The sequence below is a fragment of the Dreissena polymorpha genome, chromosome 10, assembly GCF_020536995.1.
Source record: "Dreissena polymorpha isolate Duluth1 chromosome 10, UMN_Dpol_1.0, whole genome shotgun sequence".
NCBI lineage: Eukaryota > Metazoa > Mollusca > Bivalvia > Myida > Dreissenidae > Dreissena > Dreissena polymorpha.
The window spans coordinates 36,455,485-36,474,248 of NC_068364.1; the positions used below are offsets into that span (position 1 = coordinate 36,455,485).

General features: G+C 33.3%; 2 protein-coding genes across 5 annotated transcripts in view; both read left to right on the forward strand.

Annotated features, from left to right (window-relative positions):
- The window catches only part of LOC127847757 (gastrula zinc finger protein XlCGF8.2DB-like), a 111,588-nt gene that overhangs the window by 32,610 nt on the left and 60,214 nt on the right, over positions 1 to 18,764 (forward strand). The gene's annotated exons all lie outside the window — the stretch shown is intronic.
- Positions 1 to 18,764, forward strand: part of LOC127847752 (uncharacterized) — a 52,813-nt gene that overhangs the window by 1,225 nt on the left and 32,824 nt on the right. Inside the window, exons 2-4 of one of the 2 annotated variants that reach the window (XM_052379879.1) lie at positions 143 to 220; positions 444 to 655; positions 10,500 to 10,726. In XM_052379879.1, coding sequence (XP_052235839.1) covers positions 143 to 220; positions 444 to 655; positions 10,500 to 10,726 — 517 coding nt within the window. Of the gene's footprint in view, positions 1 to 142; positions 221 to 437; positions 656 to 10,499; positions 10,727 to 18,764 lie in introns of both variants that reach the window. The other variant, XM_052379878.1, reaches the window with a different exon arrangement.

The following is an 18,764-nucleotide window of genomic DNA, read 5'->3' on the forward strand; positions in this document are numbered from 1 at the left end:
TTCCCAGCGTGAATCTTAAATTGCTTAACTTCAGTTTAGTATGAACAGACTGTATGTATTGTGCGTTGTTGTTTTATTTTAAGTGAAAGACATTATATATTATGTAAGATGACAACATACATTATTTTTTTTTTCACTTCAGGAGCTTATCTACCGAAATGTTGAGGGGGAAGAGTTGATACAAACCTCTCAGAGTGATGCGAACGACAGGCAACTCCAGGTACTCTTGTGTTTATGCCAGTTAAAATTTTGTCACGTACAATCATTCATGCTTTATTTTGCACGTAAATAAAATTGTATTATATAAGGTCAAAAATAATAAAAATTAATACAATTAATTTGTTTAAAGAAAAGATAATGAAAAGTTAATGCAAAAATGAATACATTTTCATATAAATTTGAAGTTGATTAGTTTAGCTAAGTGATAATTTGGTAAGTTTCAGGCGGCAGAGTTAATGGTTAGCTTGTCTTCGAGCCTTCCCGGTGGTGGACAATGCGTTTCCATGGAAACACAGTCCGTTGCCATGGAATCCCATACCGCGTTATCGAGTGCCTCACATCCAGACAGAACATATCCAGTCATTGTTTCCTCGTACAGTGTGGGACCTGCTGGAGTGTTGGAAACCACGGTTGCTACGGAAACCATTTCCAATTGGTAGGGCTGCACTATTGTTACATTATTCCATTATACGAGGGCTGTGATCTCTTACTGTCAATGTCGTATAGGAGATATTTTAAACCCTTCACACTATGTGTTGAAAATGGAAATCTACATGTATGTCATTCAATGTCATAATATTGTTTGGTCTCCTGCTGTTAAAATTGTATGTCTATTGCTCTTTGAAAGTAAAAAGTATCAACAATTGTTACAATACGGCACAAAATGGTGACGAAAGTAAAAAAACATTTTCATTAAGAGCCCAGTATTATGTATTGTGTTTTAGTACAAATTAATTAAAAGTCTATTTTAAAAGTTTTTTGTTATTGCATATTGAAGCCCCTCTCTACTTCATATAACATGCAACTGTAGTGAACTTATAATTCAGACTTTTAAATCTTTTGTACTTCAAATTCGGGTTTTCCAAATTTAAGTGAAAACGTCACAATTTTTTCCAAGGGGACCCTGCCCAATCTCCAAAATGTTTTTTTAAACACGGACAACCCAACTAATGAGTTTTCTGCGGGCGATATAAAGAATTCCTGATGTACCTTGAAATCAATTTTACTGGTTGGACATTAATTTTCGTGGATTTTTATGTGCCCTCTCAACCATGAAGTCGAAGGACCATTGAACGTTCAAGTCTGAAGTATTTCATCGGACATTGTAAAAAACAACAACCAAGATTTTCAAGATCAAACAAAAGGTGCCAGATTTTATGAAAACATGCAATTTCATATCAACAAAAAATATTGATCTTCAGTACTCAATACCAATCTACTACCCACGCACTTCTGACCTATAGATAGATTATTATCACCTTTTGATCGATGTGAACAAATTCAGGGTATGTGTTCTCAACTTGTCAGTAAGAAGACTTAAAAAGGCTTGCTATTTCACAAGAACTTGCACAAACTACATCATATTGTGAGTACAATAAGCAACCTAATGAAATTATTACCGACCATATTGCCCAATGCATAAAGTTACATGTAAAAGTCAATATTACTGACAAGAAATTGCCATCACTTTACTGGATACCTAAATTACATAAGACGCCATACAAAAGTCGTTTTATCGCTAATTCAGTGTCTTGTACCACCAAACAATTATCAGTGTATCTTACATCTGCATTGAGTGCTATTAGATATCATATAGCTAAATTTTGTAATAAAGTTTATGAAAATAGTAATATTAACCTATTTTGGTCAATAAAAAACACCTTAGAAGTTATTGTTAAAATTGAAAATAAAAAATATAAGGTGTCACAGGTAAGAACTTTTTTTTTCGACACTATATACAACGCTTCCTCACGCTTTAATAAAATCCAAACTTGTTTCTTTGATTGAAAAAACTTTTGCTAGAGAGAAATGTATGTATCTAGCTATAAACACTAAAACAGCTTTTTTTACTAATCAGATCTTAGATAATTACATCATTTGGACTGGTCTTGACTTTTGTGCAGCACTTACTTTTCTTTTGGATAACTTGTTTGTTGAATTTAATGGTAAAATATTTAACCAAATTATTGGCGTTCCTATGGGTACTAATTGTGCGCCACTTATAGCTGACCTTTTTTATATTGTTATGAAAGCGAATTTATGTTAGAATTATCTAAAACTAAGCAAGTAGATTTGATTAATTGTTTTAACCTTACTAGTAGGTACATTGATGACATACTTAATTTAGATAATCCGTTATTTGAACAATATATTCACAAAATCTACCCAAAAGAACTAGTCTTAAATAGATCGTGTATATCCAATACAGACGCTGCGTATTTAGACTTACATTTAACTATTAATAATAATTTGATCAAAACTAGTTTATACGACAAACGGGACGATTTTAACTTTGAAATTGTGAATTTTCCGTTTCTAGATGGCAACATCCCTAAAGGACCTTCCTATGGTATTTACATTTCGCAGTTGGTACGTTATGCCAGAGCATGTTCGTGTATTAACGATTTTAATGATCGTAATCTAATATTAACTAAAAAATTGCTAAAACAAGGCTTTTTGTATCATAACCTAAGAAATAAATTTGCTAGATTTTACTCTAAGTATGGTGATTTAATTTCAAAATATAATGTTTCTTTAAAATGGCATTTAAATAATGGAATCTCCCATCCATCATTTTACGGAGATGTTTTGAAGCGTGTCCGCAAATTAAAATATGTTAAACCAAATGTTCATATTAAACTTTTCAATTTAATTAACTTGTTTTTATCAAAAGGACACGATGCTTATGTACTTAAAAACACGTGTTTGATGGTTTTCGATTCACTATATCTTTCTTCCCTTAAAATTTGGAATCATTAGTGATATTATAGGCATTTTTCACTGTTGAATAAAATTGTGTCATTGTGTCGTATGAACAAATCTGCATGAATACTACATTATAGGCATTTTTCACCGTTGAATAAAATTGTGTCATTGTGTCGTATGAACAAATCTGCATGTAAACTACATTTGGACTCAAATCGTACATCAAATCATTTCTGTCTTCAGTTGTCAAAACACCTATATACTGTTTGATTCCAATAATGTCGCTTTAATGGAATTACCATTTGTATTCATTTGCTTCTTAATATTAAATCACCTAAACTTGTTTTATTAGTAGCACAGCCCCATTAAACATTTTATTTAGTACTGCCCTTGGAATTTGTTCACGGCATTATGTCATTATGGATTTTTGTGACGTCATACGACCGACTTTCCCAGTTGTAATCTACATGCATAGGTCATTGGGTTTATAACGTTCCATTTTATTTATATTTTCTCTCTGATAGGCGTGTTTTGTTTGATTTAATTATTTTTAATTTGTTTAGCAGTCACATAAACAACCAAGCTATGTAATATGGAATTTTTACACCCATTATTGCTGCTTCTTCCTGTATTTGCGCGATGATTATCTGAGATATTAACGCTATGATTCTATATTCTCAAATCTTTTCTATAAAGAAGGAATGTAGTTGACAATTGTAAATAGTTTTATTTGATCGATCGTCAAAAAGTTGTAATTCTGTTACTCTTGTATCTTCAATGCAATTGATTAATTAAATAGTAATTAAATTGAATGCGTTTTAATTCCCTTTTATTATTGTTCAATTTGAGTTACAATGCTATGACGTTAAATTTTATTTACACTTAAATGTATTATGAATATTGCTGGGCCAAGTGTGAGGTTGAGCGCTCTATAACCAGGTTTAAACCCCCAATGCTTTGCATTGACCGTTCCAAGGCGGTGACCCCAGCTTTATTCATATTTTGTGTTTATGTTGGTTTGTATTGTGCTGTATTGTGCTGTTTTGTACTGTTTGGGCAATCGGTCACTTGCCTTAAATAAAGGACCTACTAATTGTTTTTAATGAAAATTCAATACTGCGCCAGCAGCTGGAGTTTCACTTCTTTTTATTGCATTGCACAACAGTTTGATGTGTGCTGCGTGGATGCAGTAGCGTGTATCCCCGTACATATCTTCGATGTTGTTATATTTTCAGCCTTCAGAGGCTGGTGGCGGTATTGTGTTTTTATTATTTTTTAAGAAACCTTGTTTAAAGGGGCCTTGTCAGAGATTTTGGCATTTTTTAACTTATTCATTAAATGCTTTATATCGATAAATGTAAACATTAGATCGTAAAAGCTCTAGTAAAAAATCAACAATAAAATTAAAAAAAGGAAAAGAACATTGCCCGGACCAGGTTTCGAACCAGTGACCCCTGGAGTCCTGCCAGAGTCCTGAAGTAAAAACGCTTTAGCCTACTGAGCTATTCCGCCGATTACACTAGTTGCTGTATTTTATACCTTATAAAAGCAATCTTCGTAGTTTCACAAAATTTAACGACAAAAACAGAACTCTCCAAATTATTCAATCGTTTCGCGTTGCAACGCTTTATAATTTTTAGGTTTTAAAATCGTCAAAAGATGCATATAATGGCTATATTAGACCATGGTAAATGTTCAGTATTACTGTTTCCTCACAAATATCATAACTAAAACGAAAATTTGCGAATCTGAAACAACTTTTTTCAATTTTGTCAATTTACCAAAGCGTGAAAAGATCCCTTTAAGACCTTTCTTATACTTAGATTCTTATACATTCTCTGTACTTATAAAGAAAACATGTATGTTCATCAATTGAGAGTTCTGCAGGTTATACTGAATTTTTACAGACCATTATCTGACAAGCTGCCTCTTACTCTTTTATGTTTGTTGACTTGGCAATGTGTATTAATGTGATTATAAGATTGGTGGTTTCGACAAATAAATAACCTATGGACAGATTGATTACAAAAAACCCGAAAGTTGTTCTCTCACCATTGAGAATTCCGATTACACGTAGTATTCATTTGCCGTTAAATTATAGACAATTACTTTTTTCTAAACCTACAGTCAAATTAAGTTTACTTCGAACATCTTTCATTGGAGGTACAATGCGGCTGGGTTCTAGTTCGCAGCGTAATTTAGCTCCGTGTAATCGGTATCCTACAATAAATAAGTGCAACTCCAGGAAGTGATTATGTTGCAAGTTTTTAAATATGTCATCTTTTATTCTTTCATCGGTTAATAACCGCAAATTTTAAGTTAATATTAAATCCGATGTCTCATGAAATTCTATGCATGTGGTTTATGTTATTACTTGAAATGTACCCTGTTGTGGTGCGCAATACGTTGGGCAGACGGGTAGATCACTTAAAACACGTTTTAGGGAACATTTTTTTAAGATTAAAAATAACAATAAATTTTATAACTTCATTTACCAGCAATTTAATAAAACAGGTCATAGCGTAACAAATATTTCAATTCAACCTGTGGAGCAACTTATTTTTAATAATAGTACTTCAAATCAGTGCCAATTAAAAGCAAAGTGCATGCCAGAATTTGAATGGATTAAACGTTTGCAATCAGCTTACCCACTTGGATTAAATGATAATATTCTAAATGTTGGAACAATTTCTAAAAATAAATCGATTAATTCATTTTCTCTGTTTAGTAAACGTCTAAGAAATAAACGTTCACATGGCATTAGGAAAAATGGTAACTTAAGGCGTAAATTTAAACGTCTGCTTTCTTTAAATGATTGCTACACAGTATTACAAAATGGGGGTAAACATAAATTTCTAAGTGCACTTTGCTCTCTTTCTTTTTCTTCGTTGGCGCATATTGATAAGGAATGTAAACTTATTTTACTTCAATCTGACCCTCTATATGAATGTGCTTGTATTATTGAATCTTTCACTGACTACTATCTTAAACCTTTTATTGAAAATGTACTTAACAAAACTAGAAATCGTATCAAAATTGAGTTTTGTAACAAAGGTCTTGATTTAATTGACCTTCCTAAAATATTCAATGATAAAAATGAACGTCGGTTGATTCCCCCTTATTTCCGCAATACTGAATCACCACTTATTTGCTAAAAATATAGTAAACCTGTAAGAAGTATCGTTTTTAATTATAATTCTATTTCTACAGATATAAATGTAATAAGAAATTGTCTTACATTATGTGATTGTACTAGTTCTAAATATATATATGGTCCAGTTGGACATGTTATTACTGGGGACCTTAATTTCATTCAAAATAAAAACCTTAGAAATTTGCTACGCAGAGGCGCTAAGTACAGACTGCCTATTCCTGTTGATTTTGATGACTGCATTAAGAATATCGTAACATCCTTACATGATTATTGCACTAAATGGTGCAGGAAGGAAAATGCTGAAATTAATGCACTCAATGATTGGAAAACAAAAATATTTAGTATGGCCATGAATAAAATATGTTTTTATGATACACATCCTTTGGCCCTACCACATTCACCTAAATTTAATAAACAAAATCTCTGTAAATTGCTTGAAAACTTAAAATCTAAATTCGTCTTAGTTCCTGCTGATAAGGCTGCTAATAATGTTATCATAATATGACGAGTGTTTTATGTTCAAACTATATCACAAGAACTTTCACAAACTACATCATATTGTGAGTACAATAAGCAACCTAATGAAATTATTACCGACCATATTGCCCAATGCACAAAGTTAAATGTAATAGTCAATATTACTGACAAGAAATTGCCATCACTTTACTGGATACCTAAATTACATAAGACGCCATACAAAAGTCGTTTTATCGCTAATTCAGTGTCTTGTACCACCAAACAATTATCAGTGTATCTTACATCTGCATTGAGTGCTATTAGATATCATATAGCTAAATTTTGTAATAAAGTTTATGAAAATAGTTATATTAACCTATTTTGGTCAATAAAAAACACCTTAGAAGTTATTGATAAAATGGAAAATAAAAAATATAAGGTGTCACAGGTAAGTACTTATGATTTTTCGACACTATATACAACGCTTCCTCACGCTTTAATAAAATCCAAACTTGTTTCTTTGATTGAAAAAACTTTTGCTAGAGAGAAATGTTTGTATCTAGCTTTAAACACTAAAACAGCTTTTTTTACTAATCAGATCTTAGATAATTACATCATTTGGACTGGTCTTGACTTTTGTGCAGCACTTACTTTTCTTTTGGATAACTTGTTTGTTGAATTTAATGGTAAAATATTTAAACAAATTATTGGCGTTCCTATGGGTACTAATTGTGCGCCACTTATAGCTGACCTTTTTTTATATTGTTATGAAAGCGAATTTATGTTAGAATTATCTAAAACTAAGCAAGTAGATTAATTGTTTTAACCTTACTAGTAGGTACATTGATGACATACTTAATTTAGATAATCCGTTATTTGAACAATATATTCACAAAATCTACCCAAAAGAACTAGTCTTAAATAGATCGTGTATATCCAATACAGACGCTGCGTATTTAGACTTACATTTAACTATTAATAATAATTTGATCAAAACTAGTTTATACGACAAACGGGACGATTTTAACTTTGAAATTGTGAATTTTCCGTTTCTAGATGGCAACATCCCTAAAGGACCTTCCTATGGTATTTACATTTCGCAGTTGGTACGTTATGCCAGAGCATGTTCGTGTATTAAAGATTTTAATGATCGTAATCTAATATTAACTAAAAAATTGCTAAAACAAGGCTTTTTGTATCATAACCTAAGAAATAAATTTGCTAGATTTTACTCTAAGTATGGTGATTTAATTTCAAAATATAATGTTTCTTTAAAATGGAATCCATTTAAATAATGGAATCTCCCATCCATCATTTTACGGAGATGTTTTGAAGCGTGTCCGCAAATTAAAATATGTTAAACCAAATGTTCAGATTAAACTTTTCAATTTAATTAACTTGTTTTTATCAAAAGGATACGATGCTTATGTACTTAAAAACACGTGTTTGATGGTTTTCGATTCACTATATCTTTCTTCACTTAAAATTTGGAATCATTAGTGATATTATAGGCATTTTTCACTGTTGAATAAAATTGTGTCATTGTGTCGTATGAACAAATCTGCATGAATACTACATTATAGGCATTTTTCACTGTTGAATAAAATTGTGTCATTGTGTCGTATGAACAAATCTGCATGTAAACTACATTTGGACTCAAATCGTACATCAAATCATTTCTGTCTTCAGTTGTCAAAACACCTATATACTGTTTGATTCCAATAATGTCGCTTTAATGGAATTACCATTTGTATTCATTTGCTTCTTAATATTAAATCACCTAAACTTGTTTTATTAGTAGCACAGCCCCATTAAAATTTTTATTTAGTACTGCCCTTGGAATTTGTTCACGGCATTATGTCATTATGGATTTTTGTGACGTCATACGACCGACTTTCCCAGTTGTAATCTACATGCATAGGTCATTTGGTTTATAATGTTCCATTTTATTTATATTTTCTCTCTGATAGGCGTTTTTTGTTTGATTTAATTATTTTTAATTTGTTTAGCAGTCACATAAACAACCAAGCTATGTAATATGGAATTTTCACACCCATTATTGCTGCTTCTTCCTGTATTTGCGCGATGATTATCTGAGATATTAACTCTATGATTCTATATTCTCAAATCTTTTCTATAAAGAAGGAATGTAGTTGACAATTGTTAAAAGTTTTATTTGATCGTTCGTCAAAAAGTTGTAATTCTGTTACTCTTGTATCTTCAATGCAATTGAGTAATTAAATAGTAATTAAATTGAATGCGTTTTAATTCCCTTTTATTATTGTTTAATTTGAGTTACAATGCTATGACATTAAATTTTATTTACACTTAAATGTTTTATGAATATTGCTGGGCCAAGTGTGAGGTTGAGCGCTCTGTAACCAGGTTTAAACCCCCAATGCTTTGCATTGACCGTTCCAAGGCGGTGACCCCAGCTTTATTCATATTTTGTGTTTATGTTGGTTTGTATTGTGCTGTATTATGCTGTTTTGTACTGTTTGGGCAATCGGTCACTTGCCTTAAATAAAGGACCTACTAATTGTTTTTAATGAAAATTCAATACTGCTCCAGCAGCTGGAGTTTCACTTCTTTATATTGATTTTAAATATTGATATCGTCTAAATATATGTGTAACTCATTGACTTAAATATGTGTTAACATATTTCACTATAATAAAAAAAATATTGAATACATAATGTTTTATGAAAAAAGTATACTTTTTGCTGAACATTGTCACCCTTGTGCAGCCTCAATTTATAAAAGTTGTACTGTATTTGAATACTGCACTTAATATATACAGGCCGCGCTTTGGGAAAACGGGGATGAGTGCATCTGCAGTTTGCACAGCCTAAACAGGGAACAAAATTTCCACCTAAACTAGATTTTCACTAAAAAGATACTGTGAAAAAATCCAAACATGCTGGGAGTGTTGTCCCTTACTAATCTGGGACGCCACTTTAAGAACATGCTTTAAACCCAGTTATCACAGAGCGAGAGTGAAAGTGTTAAAATGTATAAGTGAACTAATTCTGTATTGTTTTTTTCAACAATGATGTAAAATTGTTATGGTGTTTAAAGTCACACAACTTATTTTGCAGAGTAAATTTAAGTATAAATAAGAAACTTTATTATTTTATCTATGCCAATTAGAATATATATGGTGGTTACAAGGTAGAAATCTGTCTTTTTTTAGCTTTAAAACTTACAAATAATCGGTTTGTCAAAATGGACGTATACGTCTAGAAATCATACTTTCGGTTTTAAAAGATTTACAGTTTGAAAAATAATACATTACTTGCTAACCAGGCTATATATTTAATTTTATCTATGCCAATTAAAAATATCTGGTGGTTACAAGGTAGAAATCCGTCTTTTTCGCGCTTTAAAACTTAACAATAATCACGTTTGTCGAAATGGACGTATACGTATAGAAATCCTACTATCGTTTTTAAAAGAGGTACCGTTTGAAAAATAATAAATTACTTACTAACTAGGCTATGGATTTAATGATAATTTTTCACACTTTCAAATTGCATCTATATGTATTGATTAACATGTATTTCATGTCAAGGTGTTTGGCTTAAACTGCACTATTAATGCATTAAAGAGTTTTACAATATTTTAAGAATGAGATTTTTCAGTCCCCATTTTAGTGGTTTTCCAAGTTTCAAAATTTTGCAATGTGTGTTTTAAATTTTCTAGCATATTGAACATATAAAATCAATAATTCTTGTTGGCAATAGAATTTCATGATTTAAAAAAGACATTCCTCGACACTTTAATCAATGAATTTATTAATGTAAATTCTGATTTTCGGAAGAAGAAGAAATTTGCGTTGGTCATGTTCTGAAGTGTTTGTGTTAAATTTTGTGGACTGTTCAACGCATTAAATCAACAGAAATTAATGCCCCCCAAATAATAATGATTTTATTGTATACATTGTTCATATTTTTAATTTCATCAGTATTGATGAAAGAGGGGATCACATAGCTGGTTACAGCGTTGCGGAAAATTGCACCCGACACAGAGGAAAGTTTGCGGAAAACCACCTGGACCATTTGTCAAATAATTCGGTCATTATTATGCCGTCAGGAGTGGGTGGGGAAATTTTCACAGTGAAGAACACCGAAGATGATGTAGAGCTTGGAGAGATTGAGTATATTCAGGACGGGGACATTATCACCATATCAGGTACAGTATGGGCGTACAATTGATCCTTGTTCTGGGAAAACTAGGCTCAATGCATGTACGTTTTAAAATTTTTGTTGCAGAGGCTAGTCTGGTACCACACTTTGCGCCTAATAATTTATTTTGTTAAAAAGAGGTCTCATCTTGTAATGGCTTTTAAGTGGTCATTAATTATTATTGTTGAATAAGTGAAAACGTTTGTTACAGTATTTGTTTTAATTTCATGGATCAAGATTATGAGAAATATTATACAAAGTTACTTACTCATACAAGATGCAATTATATGGAAAATGTTATCATACACATTTTCGTGTCAGTTTAATAAATATCTGTTGAATGGTGATTTGACTGTTATTGTAAACAAATGTTTATTAAACTAAGTGTGCCATTTTAAACACTTGGTTTGTAATATCATATTTTAAGTAGTGCTCACACGGGTACCCGAAAATACCCGAAACCGCGGGTCAACAAAATTCCCGCGATTTCGGGTCAAAGTTTTCGCAAACGGCACCGGGTCGGGTTAATTTTTTTTTCAAAAGAACGGCGTAAAATCAACTCTGCCGTTTTGTTCTGGCCGTTCTGACTTACCATCTCGCTTCCGAAATAAATAATATAATTTCGCGGTTTCAATTCTCGTGTTTCAAAGCTCATGTTCAGTGTAATTATAAGTATTTTGTCAATCTTTGTGTACTGATTACCAAGCGAATAAAGAAGAATGAAAACTATTTACGCGGTAAGGGGTTAGATTCGCCAGTATGGGCGTATTTCGGGTTTAAATCCGAAAACGAAAAGGGCATTATGACTACCGACAAAGGCATGACTGTTTGTAAACATTGTGAAGTTGAACTTGTGTACAAAACGCGTTCTACTGTCGAGGTGGTGAAGCTACCTGTCCAGTCGTTTTTCCAGTTAAGATTCTGATGATAACAACAACACTCCGGAGCTCTCTGGTGTGGTGTAACAACAAACTGCACTTACTGAACTGTTTGGGGATATCTTTTCTGAACGTTGTTTTTGTATTCCTGATTCTGATGAAGTATCAACTGAACCGAATGGTTACCATGCTGAACCAAGTATCAAATTGGACAAAAATCCACTTCAATGGTGGAATTCCAACGAGGAGAAATACCCCAAATTAGCACACATCGCCAAGAAGTATTTAATTACTCCAGCAACTTCATTTGCCAGTGAGCGCGTGTTCTCCACACCTGGTTACATTGTGTCTGCGCAAAGATCCTGCATGAAAAGTGATAATCTTGATATGTAGCTGTTTTTGAAAAAGAAGTTAGTGATTTGACTTGTATAGAATTGTTTACGGTGAAGTTTTGTTATAATTTAAATTGATTAAGACAGTATTTACTAGTGCTGCAACAAAACGCCAAAAACTGTATTGCAATTTATTGTCTGTTCAAAAACCTGTATTGCAATATATCGCAATATATTGCTTACTTGTTCCAAAATTATAACTTGCCAATTACCCAATAATCCCGTATATTCTAGTTTTAAAGCAAATTCTGGTATATATTTACTATAAATGTGCTCAAGAATAACAAGAAACACAAGCATTCGCATATTTTCTTAAGTATCAAATACTTTTTGGCATTCGTTACTATTTAAAGATGTGATGAAATAACGTCCAACCGGGGTGTTTTTTTCCGCTGAACACGCGTAATTCACCTGACGTGATGTTCCCGTTTTTATACAACACAAAATACACCCATACTTTCCATGCGACGTTCTACATGTCTGTATAATTTTCGCGCGCTTTTTATTTAGACAAAGGATAAAGCACTTTTTATTTGACGCTAGAATTTTTTATTGTCGCATAAGCATTAAAATTTGGAAGCGTATTTCCGAAATTCGGATTACAAATTTAATAATGCTCAATTCAGAATCAAACGAAACATTTACAGCCGTGCACATACATGCCATAATTTTTTAGGTCCAAAGCGGGACATTCCATAAAAAATTGTCGGGACATTTGACCAAAAAGCAGGACACCTATCATTCCACCTTTACTATAGTCAGTCAGGGATTTAAATAGACGCAGAATCCTGCGTTTTGACGCGAGCAAATTAAAAATGACTCATTTTTGACGCAACCCTTTTTTCTGCTGCGCGTCATTTTGACGCGTAGAAAATTTGACCGTGCGTCAGTCAATTAACATCTCGAGTTCCATGAATAAATCCCGCTGTGCTCCTAATTGAAATTAATGTTTCAGTATTTGAAACTCTGTCTATAATCGAGGGTATACCCCGGGCGTTGTTTATCTTATCTCATCTCTTTCAATACACATGTCACCGTCTAAATAATGCGTGCCCACTAACTGGGTATTTAGCAGCAGTGATTACGTGATAATTGATTGACCATCCGATAATTGCAGGTTTTATGCAGACTTTTCAGACGGCACGGTTAAAGAAAGTCGGCAAAATTAATTAAAGTAAAAACCATATTGATCAAAGGTCTATTAATTACGTAGATCCAATAGTAGATCGAAGTCCAGCGAGTTTTGCCAGTTGTTAATCCACCGATAATTACGAGTAACACCCATTTTATATAAACTGGAATCACAGTTCATTTTTTATACTAACAAGTAATAAAACTACACATAAAGATTGAGAAAACACATTTTCTCGATAAGATATAAATTATCCGAGTAGAATTAAATTGCTGCGTCATGACCTTTGACATTGTAAATGGCGGACTTAACATTCAACCCGCGTATCTACAATTCAAAGCTGGCGATTCAAATTGCAAGTTATGGCGATTCAATAATGGAGAAAGCATTAACTGGATTTAACAAACATTTGATAAGGTTTGTTAAACCCGATAACAACAAGAAAAATTTGGATTATTAAAGTAAATCTTCTACAGGTAAGGCATTTCAAAGTGTACATATTTCGGACATGTATAGTATTCGGATAAACAGTAATAGATATACTAGATGTTCCATGCATTTAGATTGCGTTTTATTAGACAAGCTATCATAGGGATGATGATAATATAATGACGATAAATATGTGATGAAAAGGTGCTACCGGTACATATCTTAAATTATTTAAATGTGTTAAAAGACTTAAATGTGTTATAACTATAAGGAAGTATATTTAATGTACCAATTCATTAAAATATGTTGTGTTATGTATCATGGTATTGTCAGAGCTGCAGATAAGGGTCGCATTTTCGTAATTACAAATTGTTTTCAAGTCCGTTACGTATTTATTTTAAAATCTTGTCGTACCATCAAGAATTACAAAATCAAGTTACGAATATTATTTTTACATCGGTTCGTATCGTTTTTTAGCTCATCTATTTTTTGAAAAAAAATTATGAGCTATTGTCATCACCTTGGCGTCGGCGTCGGCGTCGGCGTTGGCGTTGGCGTCGGCGTCCGGTTAAGTTTTGCGTTTAGGTCCACTTTTCTCAGAAAGTATCAATGCTATTGCATTCAAACTTGGTACACTTACTTACTATCATGAGGGGACTGGGCAGGCAAAGTTAGATAACTCTGGCGTGCATTTTGACAGAATTATGTGCCCTTTTTATACTTAAAAAATTGAAAATTTTGGTTAAGTTTTGCGTTTAGTTCCACTTTTCTCAGTAAGTATCAATGCTATTGCTTTCATACTTGCAACACTTACTAAATATCATAAGGAGACTGTGCAGGCAAAGTAATGTAACTCTGACTGGCATTTTCACAGAATTATGTGCCCTTTTTATACTTAGAAAATTGAAAATTTGATTAAGTTTTGTGTTTAGGTCCACTTTATTCCTACAGTATCAAAGCTATTGCTTTCATACTTGCAAGATTTATGAACTATCATAAGGGGACCGTGCAGGCAAAGTTATGTAACTCTGACTGGCATTTGGACGGAATTATGGGCCCTTTATACTTAGAAAATTGAAAATTTGGTTAAGATTTATGTTTTGGTCCACTTTACCCCTAAAGTATCATAGATATTGCTTTCATACTTGGAACACTCACAAACTATCATAAGGGTACAGTAAAAGGACAAGTTGCATAACTCTGGTTGTCATTGTTACGGAATTATGGCCCTTTTTTGACTTAGTAACTTTTAATATATGGTTAAATTTTGTGTTTCGATCCACTTTACTTCTTTAGTATCAAGGCTATTGCTTTCAAACTTCAAATACTTACATGCTATCATGAGGTTACTGTACCTGGCAACTTGAATTTTACTTTGACCTTTGAATGACCTTGACTCTCAAGGTCAAATTATTAAATTTTGCTAAAATTGCCATAACTTCTTTATTTATGATTAGATTTGATTGATACTTTGATGAAACTACTCTTACCTGACATACCACAATAGACTCCACCCAAACCATCCCCCGTGCCCTCCCCCCCCTCCCCCCTCCCCCCCCCTATTTTTTTTTTTTTTTTTTTTTTTTTTTTAAGATCATCTCACAAATGACCACCACACCCTCACACTATACCCCCACCCCACCCCCCCCCATCCCACCCCCCCCCACCCCACCCCCCCCCCCGCCCAATTTTTTTTTTTTTTTTTTTTTTTTTTAAGATCATCTCACAAATTACCACCACACCCTCACACTATACCCCCCCCTCCCATTTTTTTTTTTAAACTGTTATGTTTGAAATACCGTCCAACCATCGCACCCAAACCCCCCCCGTTTTTTTTTGTTTTTTTTTTCGCTTTTTTGGAAGATAATGTAATAAATGTCCACAACCCCACACTATACACCCCTCTTCACTCCACTCCTCCCTCCTTTGTGATTGAAAATGAGAGTCCCTTCACCTTTAAAAAGAAAATAGATGAGCGGTCTGCACCCGCAAGGCGGTGCTCTTGTTTTGAGTTCTTTTTGCGTATTAAAGATCTTTTCGGTGCTTATATAAAATGGTTTGTTTAAAAAATCGCATTTTTTCCAATAAAAGCGGCGTGTATAGTCTATCTGTCAAAAAACAATGGCGGCGCCCAGAGAGCGTCCTAAAAAACTGCAAAGCGGCAAAAACACGCTTTTAACATATTGTACGCAGTTGAATGTTAAGAAAGACATTATAGAAAAGATCTCATACGATGTTGTATGTTCAGTTGCCGAAACAGTCGGAAAAGATAAAAAAAACGCGACACGACGGGTCCAAACTTAAACAAAAAACATTGAACCAGTGGAAGGGACAATTCACGTGGCCAATCGTTGAAAAGATTGAAGGGGAGACCTGTTTTAATTGTGAAATATGTAAAAATTCATCGAAGGCATGCAATCTAAGCACAGTTTTTGGCATATGAAGGTATTTGAAAAATAAAATTGTATAATACTGAATAGACACTGTTGAACTCGTTTAAATTAAGTTGATAGTATGTTTATTTTGATTTTTTTGCATGAAAATAACCATTATTATTTATTTTAGGTCATTTAGAAAAGTTAAGAATTATTTTCCAAAACTTAGTAGTAACGTTAAGAATAAAATTTCAGAGTTAAGAATTATTTTTGAAAATCTGGAAGTAACGTTAAGAATTTCACAAAACCTTATCTGGAGCTCTGATTGTTATTTAATAAAGCAGTATAAATTTTAAAGATATTGTGTTACTCTTAGAGCATATTTTTATCTAAAAAATTGAATAATACAGACAAAAACACAATTAACGCGCTTCAAAATTGACCCCACCATTTTTCAATTTGACTCCTCAAAATTTCAGTCCAGGGGTCATTGACTCCTGGTTTTTTAAATCTATTGAAATCCCTGGTCATTATAGTACTAACAAAAACTCTTGATACTTTTATTCAAGACATAAAATATCTGATATGAAGCATGAAATCTAAAACATAACAATAACAGTTTTATTAAATAAGACAATAGCAAACAACGAAATAATATTCATCTTTTTAAGAGTACAAAATCTAGAACATTACGACAACAATACTCATTATATTTATTTCAATGGCAAACATTAACGCAGGGGAGGCTATCCAGTTGACTGAAAGTACGGGTTACAGTACACTATCTACTGAACCACTTTGACTGTTTGTTGCGATGTTTTTTTAAGCATGTATCCATGCGCAGTTTATTACTTGTCAATTGTCGCGGCTTAATTGGAGTAGGGTCAAACTGTCATGCATAGCATCTCGTTGATTTTAGCTTAATTGAAGTAGGGTCAAACTGTCATGCATAGCACCTCGTTGTTTTTATTACAATTACACCCAATTACACTAGACAGGATGGGTATCACTTATTGGACTGTTTGTTGCGATTTTGGTATATTGCACATTCGGATTATCCCGCTATATTGGAACTAAACATTGAATGTAAAAGACTCATTAATGACGTAGAGTTAATTTTACAAAACAATTGTTTTGTAAACCGTTTCAAACAAATACAAAAATAAACACATTTTCAACATTTATTTCATTATAATACAACTATCGATAGCAATAAGCGACCACTATCTTAAAGACCACCATGGTGTGAATGCCTGATGAAATCAATAATTAGCCGATAAATCGCTGATAAGGTGTCATAAACAACACTGGTACACACGATAAGTAGAATCGGATTGTTACATGTAATTGGGGGCAATAAAGGGATTAGCGGTGGTAAGTGTTAGCGAAACAGAGCTTGAATAGCGAATTTTATTGGGAACCTATAGACCTTACATCGTTTTTTATGAATGTCGAGACAAATCGTCTCACTGCGGGACAAAGGGTCCAAAAGCGGGACTGTCCCGCCAAGATCGGGACGTATGGCATGTATGGCTGTGCACAATTAATTCAACGATAATCTGTTCAAAAGCATCGAACGAATGCTCCGATGTAACAACGCTACTCCGTATAATAAACTTTCAGAATGCTATTTTTACGAAAAAAAATATTTACACTGAATGCTAATCCCTTTATTGCCCCCAATTGTTTACCTTGTTATCATTATTCCGGATGGCTTTTCTGGACGAAATGTGAATGAATTTTTGTAAAATTTTCGTACCGGTATGATGAAAATCGTATCGCAATACAATATGCGGATTGCGTATTGCGATATATACCGATATACCGGTATATTGTTGCAGCACTAGTATTTACTTTCCCAAGTTTTATAGTCATTTTCCATCTTATATACTTCTTATTTAAGTCTTGATATGGTGAGATAAGATCCTGTTTACAGTTTGATACGTCAAGTTACATTTGTTCACAATTATTCAGGGCTTTCCTTTGACCCGAGCTCCCGGGTTTTGACGCTTGAAAGTTACAGAAGACCCCTTTTTGACTCTTGAGAAAATTACGTCATGCGTCACATTTGACCCGGGGGAATATACCGACTTGCGTCAACGAGATCAAAAGTTGTTAAGACTAAGCGATATTTGGCTCGGGGCGGAGTATCTCATTTAGTACACGCTAATCGTTAACGCCCGTTTCCAATCATGGAAGCACAAGTCCACCCAGTAAGCGGAGTTTGGTTAATTAAGAAATCTAGTATTGACCAATTAAAACACTGCTGGTTCGATGACGCGTGTATTAACTTTCCATTATTTATTATAGCGTTTGTTATCAGCTGTTTGCGGAAAAGACGTGTATTAAACCCACCTAGTTGCAATAATCTAACTCCCAGCTATTGACCCTCTGAGCTGTACGTATGTACTCATAAAAGCTCAAAGCATTTAAGAAGAACTATAAACCCACCAAAACAGAATGGACTCATCCGCGTCCGTTTTAATAATATTCAATATAAAATAATAACATCCATATCCACAGAACACCGTAAAGCATATTTTGAGATATTTCCAGAGTATGGCAGAATGTATTTCCAAAGCTGAATGCACCCATCACTGTTTTACTTCATGATTGCTCAGTTCAAAGACGCGCGAAAGTTATGCTGGCATATGTACTGTCTACAACGTCAAATTACACGCTTTGCATCAAAGTTGCTAAAAATAACTATAGAACCGATATAACTGACCTTGTGGCAAAGTGACAATTTTTGCATGAGCTAATTGATTACAAAATACATGTAGGCGTAATAATTGACCGTTTGAGAAGGCATAGAAAACGGCGTGTTTGTCGCACGTCT